The sequence below is a fragment of the Dermacentor silvarum genome, chromosome 1, assembly GCF_013339745.2.
Source record: "Dermacentor silvarum isolate Dsil-2018 chromosome 1, BIME_Dsil_1.4, whole genome shotgun sequence".
NCBI lineage: Eukaryota > Metazoa > Arthropoda > Arachnida > Ixodida > Ixodidae > Dermacentor > Dermacentor silvarum.
This window is the reverse complement of record NC_051154.1, coordinates 210,844,400-210,861,747: the sequence shown is the minus strand read 5'-3', so window position 1 is coordinate 210,861,747 and position 17,348 is coordinate 210,844,400. Positions and strand designations below refer to the sequence as shown.

The 17,348-nt window shown below is 46.8% G+C and overlaps 1 protein-coding gene across 1 annotated transcript; it reads right to left on the bottom strand.

Annotated features, from left to right (window-relative positions):
- Positions 1-2,920: 2,920 nt before the first annotated feature.
- LOC119436722 (uncharacterized) lies at positions 2,921-16,542 on the bottom strand. Its single transcript, XM_037703700.2, has 5 exons — positions 16,370-16,542; positions 11,253-11,314; positions 7,755-7,859; positions 6,757-6,783; positions 2,921-3,138 (listed from the first exon to the last, which is right to left on the bottom strand). Exons 1-5 carry the CDS (start codon positions 16,464-16,466, stop codon positions 3,088-3,090), a joined length of 342 nt encoding a protein of 113 aa, XP_037559628.1. The 5' UTR covers positions 16,467-16,542; the 3' UTR covers positions 2,921-3,087.
- Positions 16,543-17,348: the final 806 nt, after the last annotated feature.

The following is a 17,348-nucleotide window of genomic DNA, read 5'->3' as shown; positions in this document are numbered from 1 at the left end:
GTCGCACGCACTGAAAATTATTAATCTTTTTCGTAAACACCACGTGACCTGCTTGCATGTGTTATTTGTTGCTGTTTTAGTTGTAGCACCTTTTCCCAAAATAAACTGAGTCGCGAGTTCAGCGCTTGTTTGCTAACTCTGTCTGTGCCCTCCGTCTTTTGTGCGCGCTGCAGTTCAGCATCAGCAATGACTCCGTTCCAGCAGTGTACCCCACACGTTTTGCTTGGCCATCACTATCATTGCCCCGACCCGTTTCCCCCGGAAGCGCCATAATCTCGACTCGCTCATCAGCACCTACCATCTCTATCTTATTACTGATTACACTCTACGATGCATTGCTCGAATCCCCTATACAAAGAAAACTCGACGCCGTTTTATTCCTCCTCGCCCTTCGAAGCTGTACCTGGGCCGGCATTTTGTAGCCATGCCTTTCCGGTGCTAATGCCTTTTCGCGCTTATAGCGCTTTGTCAGTGGTCAGAGCGACGGTCCGCTCGCGTTATCAATGGGATCAGCCGGCCGTGAGCGGTGGATGATAAGACTAGTATAAATAAGTCATAAGGCATCGCTACAAAATACCGGCCCTGAAGCTTCGATGCCCTACCTGTTGCCATATATAACCAATCACCCTCTGCTGGTTTATCGGCTTTCTCTGCTGCCACGTCAGTGCTAGCCCCTTCGTGACCGTCGCTGACGTCTCCAACTACGTTCCGGCGTGACGGTCTTGGCTTATTGCGCTTATCCCGCTCCGGAGCAAGTTTGTTTGCGGTGCTCGCGCCGGAATGCGTGGCGGAATGGCGCCCCTCAACTTCTTTTCTACGTTGGCTATAGCTTCTCTACTGCCACCTTCCTCCGTTTCTGCTCGCTCTTGAGTTCGTTTGCTAGCCTCCCGACCTGCTTCGCAACCTGTTCCCTCGCATTCTCTAGATGGTCTAGTCGCCGACCACACACATCCTACAGAAAAAATCCGCACCCATCTGCCCCTTCTATCCTCTCAAACTGCATTTCTGCCAAAGGGTAATGACGCTCGCACTCAGTATATAAAACGCACGCGCGGGCTGCTCTTTCCCATGCATGATCATGTTCTAACATTGTCATATAAAAATAGCACTATTTGCAGATACAAAAATATTACCCTTATTAACTTCTGCCTAACAAAAAAAAAAGAAAGAGAAAAATGATGAAAACCATGAAAAACAAAACAGACAACGTGTTTAACCTAACACCCCAAGAACCAAATGCCTGAAGAACAGAAGCAATGGTGACGAATAAACTTTATTGTACTGAGCAAGCTCGCCTGAGGTGGGCGGCCTCTTCATACCAGGACCCTGGCCGCCCTCCGAGCCCGGTTCACCAGCGCTTGCTGGTTCTCACGCTCATATACTTCGATACTTGAAAGTTCTGCGACGTCCCCAACAGAAGCAAGTAAAAAACGTTTCGCTGGCGCGCCGCCACAGCTCCTCTGAGACAGCACGTGCGCTTCTGCCGGCGTCACGCGAGAGAATTGTCTGCAGTGGCGCTACTTTCGATGGCAGCTTCTGTCCCTATAGCAAACTTGGCCCCGTCGTTTCGTGACCAGTAAATAAGTATTGAAGGACTCTGGCATATATGTTACACACAGGGAGTGAAATATCGGGTGTCTCTAATGCGTCCGGATGATCTGCTTCGCTTAGAGTAAAATGAATCAAGAAATATCCTGGACACCTAAGCACTTCTTATGAGTTAATGCGAAAGCGTTAATGTCCAATTGAACGCCGCTGAGCTGTTCTTTGAGTTATGAACTCCTCGCGGGCAAGCGAGCGCGTTGAGGCGCAGTTGGCCAACGGTTTATCCCAGTGGCCAAGACACTCGGCTTCTGAGCGCGGGGTCCTAGGTGTGAAACTCACTACCGCCAACGAACGCTTTAGTGCACAGCTCTTAGGCGCCCGTTCCTGCTTTGACCGTCGGCGTCAGCGTCCCTCGGCGTAACCGAGCGAACGGGAACAGAGAATTCGGATGAAGAACGAACACGGAGTGCAGCGGGGGATGAAAGACGGCGATAGCGAAGAGAGCGCGAGGAGAAAGCGGAGGAGGAGGGTGCAGCGAAACCATGAGGCGGAAAGCTGAGGAGGAGGGTGCGTGTGACGAAAGCATGATAAGAAAAGCGTAATGCTGCGCAAGACGTGTTCTGAGGCGACGATCGCTACGAGATGGTGCCAGAGTAGCGCGCGTCGTCTGTTCACAGGTGACACCATCGATAAGGCATGCGTGCGATGAGCGCGTTCACCGATACTATATATGCAACCAAAGTGCTTGTTGAGCGGAGGTCTGTCTGCGGCGGCTGCTGTGAATCGCGCCCACGCGTCAACCACGCGGTGCATCTCGTGATCTCCCGATTAGCGAGGCAGTCGCTCCACACTTCGCTCCGTTTGCAACGTGCCACACGAGACAGATAGTCCGCGCCAACCAATATATCGCGAAATGAAAACACGTAAAGAGCTGCGCTCAAATTTCGCATTAGGGAGTATCGTAATCGTCGGTGAATTTTTCCTTTCGAATTTATTCAGTTTTGTTTGTACATTAATTTCTTTAGAGCGATTACCGAGGCGAAGTTAGAACGCAGGCGATAGCTTGCGCGGTCAAGGAACGTGAGGATAACACAGGCTTTCGAGAGCGAGGGTGACGTGGCGTCGCGGCGATACCCTCTCCCCTCACGCATCACCTGGCGCAGGTGTAGTTTCACCCACTCTGCTCATTTGAGGCTCGCACGTGACGTGGCGTCGCAACCAATGGGAATTCAGGTGCCGTTTCGCTGCTATAGACGCCGGCTTTTTCGCTTAATGGGCCATTTGATGCTTTCGCATAAATAACATTTTTCTGATGCAAAATTACAACACAATTAAGAGCACAGCGTTAGCATTGAACGAAATAAAGCAGAACAGCGCAACCTTTTATTAAATGAGAGCAAAAGTAAAGGAGACAAGTGTTGCCAGCCTGACAGCTATATGTAGCTGACTTCCCAGTACTGCACGCATATACGAGGTACGCTCTGTGAGCACTTCATTGAACGCGAACATGGGGTCTTTCGAGATACGTCATGGGTCTTCACTTCAGGAGCTGCAGTCCTTGAGAGCCTTCTTGAACTTCGGCTTGTCTGCTTTCTGAAAAGAAAACGTTTGCAGGTACTACATGAATGCTGTGGAGAGGGTTTTTTCTCTGCGGTGTTCGGTCTACATATCATATGGAACCTAAGTGCGCGAAGCTGGGGGAAGCGGTTCTTTACAGTACGAACCAATATAGGACCTGCGTCTTCCTTCTTTCACGCCGCGCACAAATCGAGCTCTCAGTGCAAGTAAAAAAAAAAAAAACGTGTCATTATTTTGTATACTTCGGCGGCGCCTTCAGGACACCTAAGGGGAAACGGGGCACTAAAGCTGGCGCCCCGACTGGTCCATGGATCAGGGGCTCGCCGATGCCCTATGCGAACACCCCCGCACGCTCCGGCCTTGGCGGCCCCAACTCCACGGACCACTCTGGTCCCAACTTTGATTCCCCCGAGCCTTGGAGATCTAAAGCTGCGCCGCCTGCTTTAAGATAATATCAGGTGCTCTCCTGAGGCCTCAATTGGCCGGTAGTAATTTTATTTACGCATGATAAATGATCTCATTAGACCGAATAACACAGTAAACGTAAATTTCTTCCCGCAGAAACAAACGCGAAAGAGCCATGTGTTGAGGCCACAACAAGAAAGACACGGGCCCTTGTTGAACGTATACCGTGTGTCACAGCCAACGCTAGCCAAGCTGTTAAAAAAAATAAAGAAAAAGTGGTCGCAGTTTCACCTGAAAGGCGAAGCATCAATTGCGATAGCAAATTTGTAGAGAGTTATACGGAGTAATGATATTAGCTTTATCAGCTGTATAAACTTCGACATGCAGCATCACCGGCAACACGCAGAACTAATGTCGACGCCGTCGGCGTTTTGCCCGCGTTCGCACAAAATGCGTGCGGCGTTGCTGATAGTTGCCGGAGCCTCTGATATAAATAGGCACTTGGTGCCGCAGCTAAACGTCACCTCCCTTCCTTCCCCCCCCCCCCCCCCCCCCCCGCTTTTCGCGCATCGGAAGAAGGCGCGTTTGCTCTACATATATGGTGATTGTAAAGGAGGAAAGAGACGCCTACTTCTGCAGCCCTTAAGGAAGCACGGCGCAGAACGCGCGTTTGTTCTCCGCCGTGGGTTCACTCCCCGTGAAAGAGCGCGTCCCTCGCCCCCTTTCACTCGCACATACAGCGTTCGGCGGCGCGCGGCGACGATTTCATCTCCATTGACGTCATACGGAACCTCACGGCAACGGCGACGACGACGGCGACGACGACGGCAGAAATCAGTTTTGGAGTGTCCATATAATTGCTATCGCAATAAAAACGATTTATAAAACACGGTACAAGACACAATTTTAAAGACCAGTGGTGTTCTGTCGCGAGAGGTCGACGTTCCGGCCGCGGAGACCAACCTTTCTGAGAAAGGCATACAGGTCTTAGGCCGAGACGTCGGCCTCTAACTACCGTACACAGTAGGTTTTAAAATCGTATCTTGCACCATGTTTCTTGGCTAACCAGCTTGGCTAACGTTAGCTGGGACACGTACCCTATATATATACTGCAAAGAACCACTACCCCGGCTGGGGTGACCGCGTGTCTACGCACGTGCTCCTTTTTCGACGGCGAATGTTGCACAAAAGCTGCAGTCGAGACGTGCATGCTCTGAGCGCCTGCAGAGACTGCGTTCGAGATTGAGGTGGATGGGAACTTGCATTTACATGGTCTCGCTTCTCATCTGCTCTCGCGCAGCTCTGACTTCCGCTCCAGTGCCACTTCATTGCGAAACAGTGCGCAGCGCTTGAGGGACGCCGCTGCCGAGACCATCTTACTGCAGTCGCGTATACCAGAGTATAGCATAACGTTGTAGTAACGTTGATAGAAAGTGCGCCTCTTCCGCTTTGAGATCTCATGGGCTCGTGCGAGTGGTCGTTCAGAGCCGCTCAGCTATCGCTTGAACGACTCGTGAACTTGACCTCGTTGCCGGCGGTCTCTAGCCAGAAAGTAAAGTCAGGACTCTGGAGCTCGAGCGCGTGCCTGACTCACCCGCCACGAAAGCGCCATGCACTTATGAGTATACAGTCGCGGGGAAGCTCGAAGAAAGTGAGCGCGCAACGTTGGGAATAATTGTGGCGTATAGAAAGTGTTCACAGATAACGAAGAACAAAGCGGACAACACGCATGCTTATATACAGGACTATAAGTGGACGCTAGCTCGCCGCGAGACTTCACTGGTGCTGTTGTTGCAGTCTGTGAGGTGACAGAAAGCCGGGCGGCTCGCGTAATATACGCTCTCGTGTTTTATATACACGCACCGCGCGGAAATCGTTTCTTTTTCACTTCTTGAGTGCTCTCTTTCAAGCATCAAAAAAAAAAAAAAAAGACACAGTTCCGATATTATATTATGCTAGGGGATTATGCTACTATACGTATAGAAAATAAAAGCAAAATTTGGGCGAGAGCATGGTAAAAAACGAATATGCATATACCTATATGCAGTCACGAGGTGGATCGAGAAATTGTGAACATGGCCGGGCTAGAGCGACCGCGATTTGGGCGCACTGGTGCCGACTTGAATATGGTACTAGAACTACATTGTACTAGAATTATATGCCGGTATAATGTATAGATTCTGTCCGCTCGATTCTATGCCACTCTTTTCATCTATCCGTCAACGGCCGGCTGATCCCGTTGATATCGTGGGCGGAGCGCCGCTCTGACCACTGACCAAGCGAGAAAAGGAATTAAATTGGCATAGAATCGTAACATTATCCCAGCCATAGTTCACTATACGAAATCCCTCTGTAAAGGCATGGATCATGTGAATGCTATAGAGCACAAACAGCTTGAGCAAGTTTCGTATTCTACAATCAAAACTATAAAAGTAACAGAAGAGGCGTTTTAGGACTTAGAGATTGACTCCAACCAAATAAGGAAATTTACTAGCCCGACGTTTCGGAACCAATTCGGCTCCTTCTTCAGGGGCTATTCTTGGGAGGTGGCGGTGTGCCGCTTTTAAAAGGTCCGTCGTAACAAAGGAGAGGAAGGGGGAGAGAGCGTAAGGTGCGGAGACACTTGAAACGTCGGGCTAGTAAATTTCCTTATTTGGTTGGAGTCAATCTCTAAGTCTTAATCAATTTTCCCAACCAGACAGGTAATTCTGTCGAAATGTTTAGCTTCAAGAGGCGTTTTGTAACGTCATCACCGACCCGACTTTCGAGTGCGTTTTCTTGTACTTTGCAAATGTTGGCTAGATTCCATGATTTCCTCTCAGTGTTTCTTGGTTTACTGTGAATTGACGTGCTCACAATAAAAATTTGCTGCTCTAACCCTGCACGTACGTGTATTGAGCGTAATTATTTCCACATGTTTACAAAGCCAATACCGGTGATAAATATTTACAAAAATAAAAAAGGTTTCCTTAGAAGAGGTCTGAAATACACGCATTCAGAACTGAACTATCAATTTATTTGAAAATGCATACGTTGCAGGTAAAATCTAACTGCTCTGCAGTAATTGATGAGAAAATCTTGTATACAGGAAACAGCGCAAGTGATTAGAATGTGAAAAAAAGTGTGCACAGAAAACTAGTTTTTCGTCCTTTTGTACGAGGTCAGTGTGAAACGAATACTATGGAACTACATAAGAGCAAATTGCAATTTGGATGGATGTATACTTACGGCTTGCTGGTTCGTGAATTCTGAAATCTGAAAATAAATTATGGGAACTTTTGAATTATTTATTCGCGCGTAACTTTAGCAAGCTGTGCAAGTCCTGTCTGTTATAGCACAAACTATAAGAGCGAGCGAAATTCGACAATATATTTCGGAAGGACTTTCTGTTGGGCTAGCTTGATTGCATGCTAAGCATATCATTTGCTGTCGTTAAAGCACAAATGTAACACACACACACACACACACACACACACACACACACACACACACACACACACACACACACACACACACACACACACACACACACACACACACACACACACACACACACACACACACACACGCACGCACGCACGCACGCACGCACGCACGCACGCACGCACGCACGCACGCACACACACACACACACACACACACACACACACACACACACACACACACACACACACACACGCACACGGTCAAGTAGAGAACACGAGTGTTCACGCGCTCTATAGTGACAAGTATCTCTGACAACACAGCGATGTCTTTTGTAGCTGCGCAAGCAGAACTATATAGTACACAGAATTCGCAAACACAAGTCCGGGAACCATGACTCCCTTCCGCACGCCTCCTGGTTGCCGTATATACCCCTATAACGCCCTATGTTTCATTATGGCAGCTTTTCTCTCGCCTTTCGCTATATATGCTTTTCCCTGTAGTTGTTGTCTTGTTGAATCCGTACTCGTAGGTATATTTGTATTCTTTTACGTATTTGGTTTCCCCGCGTTATGACCGCCTCATTCGTGGCGTCGTGGCGCAGCGGGCAAACTGAACACAAGCATCGCCAATGTTTTACCGTGTGAGTAAGCAAAAAAACGGAGAAATAATATACGTAACAAAATTAGTACAAAGCCTCGCGCAGCACATTTTACACGCGGGAAGTTGCGTGGGCCGCTTCTGTAGTTTTATACGATGCATGGCTGTAAATACAGTGCGCGCAGAGCAGCCGCTGGGCTCACCAGGGTGTCGCCCGCCGCAGGGGAGGCGCCGCACAGTGACAGGACGGCCTGGGCCGGTGGCTTGCCGCCGAACATGGCCTTGGCATTTTCCCACAACTCCAGCGTCTGCGACACGCGCGCGTGAAGCACTTTCTCTGAGCACCTCCGAAGCAAAAAACGGCGCACGTATACGGCACGCGCAGTGAATGTTATATATATATATATATATTTACCCAAGAGTTTCGGTCGGTCCACCAACCAACACTATTGGGTAAGTAAACCGAAGATAACTGCGAAGCTGTGCTTCTCATCTTTCATCTTCTCATCATCGCTTGACCCATTGAAAAATCCAGTCATATATATATATATATATATATATATATATATATATATATATATATATATACATTCGATTAGAAGGGCGCGCGGAACCCGTAGAAATAATGATGAAATAAATATTCGCACATTTAACAACAACAAATATACTGTTATTTTACTAACGTTTCGGCCGCGGTGGCCCGGCTTTCATCGGTGTGAGCGAGACTACAGAACACGTTCGTTCCCAAATTGGCGGAAAGGGAAAAGACACCTGGGAAGCAAATGTGGCTCCAAACAAAGTGTTATCGACAAAAATAACTAAACTACAATTTTTTTTTCGAGACGGGTGGGGGGCGACATGGATAGAACACAACACATCGGTGGTTGCGATGTGTCATGGACGGGCATACAGCTGTCTTCACCCTCGATGAAGCGGAAAAAGAAAAACGCGTTCTTTTTATGCCGTCGTAGGAAAGACGCGTTGTTTGTCTTTTTTCTTTCTTTTTCGGCGTGCTCGTTTTCAAGTTTTACGAAATTTCTAAAAATGGCCATTTGCAGATAACATAATTCTAGTCCTTGAGCTGAATTATTCACAGAGGCGCACATTACTTTCACGTGAAACCAAAACACATATTCAACTAATTAACACAAAACCACTAATTCACTTTTTCATTAACTTATTTACGGCACATATTGAAGTTAACAAATTGTGACTGGTGACTTCGAAAGTAATTTCCACTTGGAACAAATTTTATGGATGACACCAGTTTCGAGATATCCGTTCCAAAAGTTTGCGACGAAATGCATTGATGGTCCAGTAATTCTTGATATCCAATGTATACAAAGGCGTTTTGTTGAAAAAAAAAAAAAGAAGAGTAATGGGAAGAACAGCGCATTTTTACCCCATGTTTGACAGCGCTTGTCTCGAAACTGCAGGTGCTAGTTTTAAAATTTGTTCCAAGAGGATGTCCCTTGTGAAGTCACTGGCTACAATTCGTATATCGTAACATGTGCGCTAAAGTAACTAGATAAAAAAATTGGCTGTGGTTTAGCTCTGGTTAAACCTAGTCGAGTAGCGATAGCTACAGACCCCGGCTGCGCTTAGGCTTCGCTTGTAGTTAGGCATGTTGTTATTAAACTTAGTGGTTTCCACTAGAGTAAGAAAGGAGAGACGTTGTGGTCAACCAACGGGTAAAACTGTATTTTTCACACCAATGAATACGCTTCTATGATCCGTAAAGTAATGGGCTTTTGTGGCGACATCGTCAGTGGCCTAGTTAGACTCATCAAAGTGGCGGTTGCCAGGAAACGGCGGACGCGCGCCTGTAGGAGCGGTGGCCGCGCGGCGACCGCGACGAGCCGAGTCGCCGGAGAATCGAGGCCCGTGGTGCCATGCCACAGAGGGCGCGTCACACAGAGGGCGCGGCGAGCGCCCAGCGGCTAGGGTGCCTCGATGCCGGCGCTGGGCATCGAGGCACCCTACCAACGGCTAAAGAAAAGTGCCGCCATCTACTCTTTCCTCCGCCGTATCCTCTCCTTTTAAAGCGCTTGTTTTTTTTCTTTACTTTTTGCTTGCGAAAGCAAGTCGACGGTGGCGCACCTAGAAAGTCTACGTTGAAGCTTTCAGGCCGGGCGCGCGCCGCCGCATAGCTGCCGCCGGCGACTGCGGCTGCGCAGAGGACTTTCAACATGGCTGTGAGGCCGAAAAAAATATATGAAGAAATGAAAGCGCGCGCTATCATCGTCCAATCTGAGATACAGGAGAGAGAGAGAAGCGGCGTTGATCAAAGGATGGCGGTACTTTTCTTATATAGGGATTTTACCAACGGCAGGAACTGTGGCCGCGCGGCGACCGCGACGAGCCGAGTTGCTGGAGAATCGAGGTCCGTGGTGTGACGTCACAGTGCGGCCACGGCGAAGAGGCGAAAACCTGGCGTAATGTAGCTATCGCTACAAAAAGCTAATTTTTGAAATTTTGTTACTTAGTCAACTATGCATTTTGAATTCCAGTGTAAGTACGCCTCTGCGAGTTATGCGTGGGATCTGCTAGCGTTTTTCGCTCACGTCGTGCTCTGTAAATTTGTTATAGCAAAGCTGTGAAGAGGATCGAGTTTCACAACGGTTTTCGTGCGGCTACGATGAAGGCGTGGTCGCGGGCTGCGGCGTAGTCGGTATCAAACGTGAATCAGAGCAGCGCATGGCAGTGCAGCCGGGGACGGAGCCTCGAACCGTTCGCTTTACCACGCGTGATTTGCCAAAATGGCGTTTTCGTCAGGAAAAAAAAAGAAAGAAAGATAAAGAAAAGAAACTAGATTTTGAACCAATCACGTGCGGCCAAGCGAATGGTTCGCTTTCCGAACCGTTATAAGATCAGCGTTTTATAACGCGCAGCCGGATGCGACGTCGGTGATGAGCTATCGCTAAGAATAAATCCCTATATAAGAAAAGTACCGCCATCTACTCTTTCCTCCGCCGCCTCCTCTCCTAAAGCGCTTGCTTTTTCTTTACTTTTTGCTTGCGAAAGCCAAGTCGACGGTGGCGCACCTAGAAAGTCCACGTTGAAGCGCGCCGCCGCCGCCGCCGGCGACTGCGGCTGCGCAGAGGGCTTTCAACATGGCTGGAAAAAAAAAGAAAATATAAAGAAGTGAAAAGCGCGCGCTATCATCGTCCAATCCGAGATACAGGATAATACAGGAGAGAGCGAAGCGGCATTTGTCAAAGGATGGCGGTACTTTTCTTATATAGGGATTTTAGCTAAGAAGAGGGAGCGACGCCGCCTATACCAGGCCGTTGGAACGCGTTGCCACATGTCGGCGTGGTTAGGGCCGGCGCAGCATGCAGGAACATGCGTCGGATATAATGGAGAGCATGGGATAAGCTCGGATATACTGTATAGCACTTGAAAAGGTTCAGGTATATTTGAAGGAACAGCATTGGATATAGTGAACAGTTTGCAATCTCTCGGGCAGATGTTTGGCATGCAGTGGCCAGACAGACCTCTAGGACTTCCGAGGGTTGTGAGAACGCCCTTATAAGAGCTTCGCTGTCTTTGATGCGTTGGTTGCTCGGATCGGCATACATCTGCGAATGTCTTTTTTTTACCGGCACGACACATTTGCACAAATCGTATAACAGCACGCAAATTCAAGCGCAGAAATACATTTACTTGAAACCGGTCACTTTTCAGTCGTGGTCTCTTACCCCCTTCGGTGACTTGGACAAAGTGCAGTCCAAGAGCTCCGTAATCTTGGCTTCGTCCATCTCTGCGAATAGAACGCCGAAATTAAAGCGCGTCAGACATGTTTTTGAGAACAGACGCAGTTCCTGTCCTTGTCGTGCCTTTGAAAAATTGACACGCAACCGCGAGGGCGATTGCTCACCGTAATCAGAACTGAAACCGTATCAGCACATCATTTCTGTGTTATGTATGTAACTTATGGGAAGAGAGAACGATGCCAATTATTGTCTCCCCAAATCTCCAAACCGCTCACTTGTATACAACTGTTCTCTTTTCATTTTGCACATTTTTTTTTTTATTGTGTGTGTGCATTCACGTTGTAGGATTTGGGTATCCAATTGAGATGTTGCAAGTGCTCACTCCCGGTTACTTCATTTTACTTCTGAATGGAATCGGGAATCGATTTCTTAACAACATGAAACACATTTTAGTTTTTTTAGAAGTGAGTAGTGTACGCATGAAGGCGCTATAAATTAATAAACGTTATAGTGAATGAAAAGTAGTCCTACAAAAGGACTAAAAAAGGTTAACAAAAAGCCACAGACGCCGAGTCACAGTTAAGTGCGAAAAAAAAAAATAAGTTCAGAGACATATGTGGAACTGTCTTTGCTTTGAAGCTGTAACTGATGTAACAAAATAATCCTCGAACTACGTGCAACGCCGTGCTTTCAGTGTCTGGAGGTGGCCACGATCCAAGTATAGAAGGGAGCGTGTGGCTTTTTGACACATAATTCATTTCCTTGACGGAAACAATGTAGACAGTTTTTTAAGCTGCAGGTCTAAAATTTAAGTACCTCTAACATGCTTTTAAACATGTTAGAGGTACTGCAAGCTAATCCACCAGACGTATTCATGGTAAATATTTCCAGTGCACAGTATGCTTTGGGGCTAGCACAAATTATCTTTTAGATTTACTTGTTCATTGCGCGAACATGATGGGAATAATCACCCTTATATATATATATATATATATATATATATATATATATATATGTGTGTGTGTGAACGAGAAGAAAGGAAACCGAGGGTGATGGGCCCAATTGTTAAAGTAATATCATAAGAAGCCAACAAACGATGACACCAATTTTTATATGTTTTTTTTTTTTTGCAGAGTAATTTGAAAAGTTGTATGCCATCTGCGAAGGGGAGCTAATCCTCGTGCTTTTTTATTTTTTCATTTGAGATCTATGAAAAGTTTACTTTCGTGAAAGGAACAACAATAGCAATTACCTTTCTTGACATGCTATGGATGATTTTGGAGATTGCTGAAGAACTTTCTGTGTAAATTAGCGGCGGCAGCATTTTTTTTTAGTGTTGGGATTCTATACCGCTATGAGCCACCGTCTAAACTCTGGATTTGGTTACGTTCGGCCGAGAATGGGCTCTGTGCTCTTTTAGCCACCAGGGTATCCGGATCTAACCTCTAATGATTTTCTTTTTGCTTATATGTCACATATCGAGTCTGCTGATACTACCTTTTCCATCTAACCTTTATATAATGGTCATTGTTTAACTAGCCAGAGCCTGCAATAAACAACGCTCATATCGGGCAATTGCAAGTTCAGAACAAAACTTCTCATATACATATAACTGATTCTGTGCCCTAGGTTTCATTTTGTTTGTACAAGAGAGGTGGGAAATTGGGGAGATCATTAATGCTAGCCGTGTACTGCTTGCAAAACTGAAATTTCTTTTCTGGCAGTGTTGTCTGATTGTGGTTTCAACAGAAGAACAGAACTGTTGCTTGTGGCTAAAACAAATGTAAACAGCTTGCATAGATAATCTTGTATAGCTTCATTCTTTCAAGGCTCAAGGCTGACTAACATTCAGAGCCACTGACAGTTGAGCAAATTGGTAGGGATTCATTTTGTGCTGAAAGACAGGCGTCTGCCAGCCTTTCGCGCCTTTCTTTCAGTAACATGAATAACACTCCTGTGCTTTCTCACGGAATCCTCGGCTGGCGGTTTCAGAGAGCTCAGTCAAGACGAGATTGTGCAAGACAGCGGCGCAGCTGTATTGACAGAAAAAGAAAGCGGGCTTCCGTTGTGATTCTGTACCGCTGATGAGGCCAGTTAGGGAAATGCAGATTGAATGACGTGTTACTCAACCTCTGGAACGCTCCGAGAGCGCCCCTAAACGTCCTCAGTTTAGATGGTACATTTTTGCTTGCTATCGCGCATGCTGATTCATATATATTTAAAAATGGTTCCTCTGTTATTGATAGGAGGCATGATAGAAGCGCATGTTCAAGACCAAGGGAGGAGGCGCGTCGACTGCCTCACCGAGTTCCTGTTACGACTAAAGTCCCTATATAAGAAAAGTACCGCCATCTACTCTTTCCTCCGCCGCCTCCTCTCCTAAAGCGCTTGCTTTTTTCTTTACTTTTTGCTTGCGAAAGCCAAGTCGACGGTGGCGCACCTAGAAAGTCCACGTTGAAGCTTTCAGGCCGGGCGCACGCCGCCGCCGGCTACTGCGGCTGCGCAGAGGACTTTCAACATGGCTCTGAGGCGGAAAAAAAGAAAATATAAAGTGAAAAGCGCGCGCTATCATCGTCCAATCGGAGATACAGGAGAGAGAGAGAAGCGGCGTTTTTCAAAGGATGGCGGTACTTTTCTTATATCATAGGGACTTTAGTTACGACAGGTGCGCGTATGCTCCCTTTCCTATTATGTAACATGCACTTTGCTGCCAAACAATGGAGCGGGGGGGGGGGGGGTGTATACACGACCCGCTAACATGGGCCGCGTGACGGGAGTCTTGTTTGGCAAAACAGATGTCACTGCTAGAGTGGATTCAGCAAGAACAGGGTCTCCTCCGTTATGCTGGCGCTAATTAAGACTCTGCCCATTCGCACTTTGGCATATACAGCCATCCTACGATGAGCATCGGAGGCACTGTAGGGCCTTCAGAAAACTGGACAACATTTGCGTGAACAGAAACATGGACGATAATTTTTTGTCAATACATTTATTTGTTCGTTTTTAAGCGGATAAATTTAGTGCAGTAATAATAAGCGAAAACACAAGGAAGGGAAACATTTCGCTAACACACAACTTCGCCATAGATTAAAATTTACCTGTCGAATAATTTGTACTGATATGTGTTTCTTACCCGCCGCGGTGGCTCGTCAGTTAGCTAAGGCGTTGCGCTGCTGAGCACGAGGTCACGGGATCGAATCCCGGCCGTGGCGGCCGCATTTCGATGGAGGCGAAATGCTAAAACCCCCCGTGTGCTTGCGTTTTAGTGCACGTTAAAGAACCCCAGGTGGTCAAAATTAATCCGGAGCACTCCACTGCGGCGTGCCTCATAATCAGAACTGGTTTTGGCACATAAAGCCCCAGAAAGAAGTAGATATGTGTTTCTTAACATCTGTAGATACCATACGTGTGTTCCAGCTAACATTAAGCAACGCTATTGAGAAAAAAAAAAAAAAAAAAGCACGGTGCAAGATACAATCGTAAAACCTGCGGTGTTCCATTGTCATATAGGTCTGACAACCGAATACCATAGGTCTTAAGATCGTATCTTGCACCGCGTATTTTTGATCCTTTTTTTTTTCGGTGAACAGCTTGGCTAAAGTTAACTGGGACACCCTATAATGCAGCGTGTTTCAGCGAACACTTTCAAAAAACATTTTTTAATTACCCGTGGCAGATAGAAATATTTTAGTCCATGAGCTGGTCTGCTCAAAGAAGCGGGCATTACTTGCAAAAAGAATTGAAATGCATAATCGACTAATTAAAAATTACTAATTCAGTTTTAACTAATTACCTTATGGCCCATATTGCAATTTACAAATTCGGCGTTGCTTCTCTGTCATGGTTTGGCTGAAAGTGGAAAAATCGGAAGCCCGTTTTCGAGCTCCTCGATTCGAATAGCGTGCGAGTTTAAGTTTTATGGAATTTTTAAAGATAGCCTGTTGCAGATAACATAATTCTAGTCCTTGAGCTGGATTATTCAGAGAGACGGACATTACTTGCACGACAAATCGAAACACATATTCAACTAATTAACAAAAGTCCACTAATTACTTTTGAAATAATTATTTTACGGCACATTGCAATTTACGAATTGTAGCCGGTGAGCTTGCAGGGCGTATCCACTTGGAATTAACTTCCAGAATGACGCCAGTTTGGACATATGCGCATCAAACTTGCCGTAAAAATACGCTGCTGTTCCACTCACTTTTTTTTTTACCAAAACGGTCTAGCTTTTATGCATTCAAGCACAAAAGTGACTGGAACGCCCATGTATTTCATTCCACACTTTGGAAAATATCTCGAAACTGGTGTCATCCGGAAAAATCATTTGAAGTGGTTATGTCTTGCAAGCTGGTCGGCTAGAATTCGTAAATTGCAACATGTGCCGTACAGTAATTAATTAAGAAGTTAATTGGTGAACTTTTGTTAACTAGTTGAATATGGGTTTTGATTTCTCTTGCTAATAATGTCCACTTCTTCGAATAATGTAGCTCAAGGACAAGAAGTATGCTATGTGCCACAAGCGACTTTAAAAAATGTCATATAACTTAAAAATGATCATCCTGTATATACGCTTGGCAGAGCACAGGCTTTTCTGCTTACAGGCAGGAAAACCTGCGTCCCACGGCCCTGTGCAAAGCGAAGTAAGACGTACTGCTGTTCGGTTGCTCTCAGACTGGGTTTTCTGAACGCTGAGATTGCCAAAAACTGGAGTTACGCACTGCTTGATAAAGGTCGACTGTGTGTACATATACATATACGTCGCTCACGCCATGCAGTGCACCCCCCTCGTTTCTACGTGTATAGGTCACCCTTGCGATGTGAATTACCCTAAACTTTATCGTGGCTTCCACGTTCCGAAAACCATATTGTGACAACTGCAAGTATGACGATTCTAGTTGCGACGAAAGAGTGGCGATTAGGGGACCTTACTTATACCTCTTATTTCGTCTCGCATAGTTAGCATTTGCGCTGATATGTATAGCTTTCGGCACGGTGAAGTAGGTTGAAAGTTGCCAAGGTATATATGGGCCGACGCGGCGTGGTGGTCCCCGAAACGTCAGCACCGCGTATCTGTGCTGTCGAAAGTGAATACATACCGCAGATATTCCCTTTCAGTTGCGCCAGGGAGTCGTCGGTCGAGAGCAGAAGGACCGCTGTTGCGGCGAAAAGAATCCTCGCTGTCCAAAACGCCATGTCCCTGACTTGTTCGCTCTCGTCAGTGAGCTCCGAGTGCGCAGTGGGGCTGGCGACGGTGGCTTCGAGCTGCTGATTCCCGATTCACCGCAGCGACATGTCGTATTTCAAGGGCCTCCCCCTCAACTCGGCTACAATGTTTACCTAGGCGTTCGCGCCATCAACACGTGCGTGCTGTCGTTAAGGGGTCCGATCATTTGTCTCACCGTCGTCGCGTTACTTATGCAGCAGGCTGCAACTTGCCGCGCAGAATTATTAACGTTCCTTTAGAAGAAAACCCTTCCCTTCCACCTTTTCCTCTGCGACCACAGTGGGGTCGCGCCTGCATATGCAACGAGTTCCCGGTGGTGCCTTGTGTTGGCAGAGCTGTTTTCAGCGTGGTGTTGTGCATATCGATCGCTGCAGCTGCCACTGAATCAGAAAAAAAAAACTCCCCGCTCAGCGTTGTGCACCTATACACAAAAAACAAGAAATGTGCCTGGTGCTTGAGAGAAAGTCTCGCACTTTAGAAAGTCTCACACTCTAGAAGGCCTAAAGTCACTATATATAAGAAAAGTACCACCATCCTTTGATCAACGTCGCTTCGCTCTCTCCTGTATCTCCGATTGGACGATGATAGCGGGCGCTTTGACTTCTTTATATATATATATATATTTTTTTTTTCCGCCTTAGAGCCATGTTGAAAGTCCTCTGCGCAGCGGCAGTTGCCGGCGGCGGCGGCGCGCGCCCGGCCTGAAAGTTTCAACGTGGACTTTCTAGGGCCGTCACCGTCGACTTGCTTTCGCAAGCAAAAAATAAAGAAAAAAGCACGCGCTTTAGGAGAGGAGCCGACGGAGGAAAGAGTAGATGGCGGTGCTGTTCTTAATAGGGACTTTATCCCGG

What these genes read in the sequence shown, in the direction of transcription:
- LOC119436722 (XM_037703700.2), bottom strand. Translation starts at nt 16,466, where the DNA reads ATGGCGTTTTGGACAGCGAGGATTCTTTTCGCCGCAACAGCGGTCCTT. An exon ending in TGTCCAAGTCACCGAAGGGG is followed by an intron (nt 7,860 to 11,252) that starts GTAAGAGACCAC and finishes CGCGTGTCGCAG; the next exon opens with ACGCTGGAGTTGTGGGAAAA. An exon ending in AATTCACGAACCAGCAAGCC is followed by an intron (nt 3,139 to 6,756) that starts GTAAGTATACAT and finishes TTTTCTTTTCAG; the next exon opens with AAAGCAGACAAGCCGAAGTT.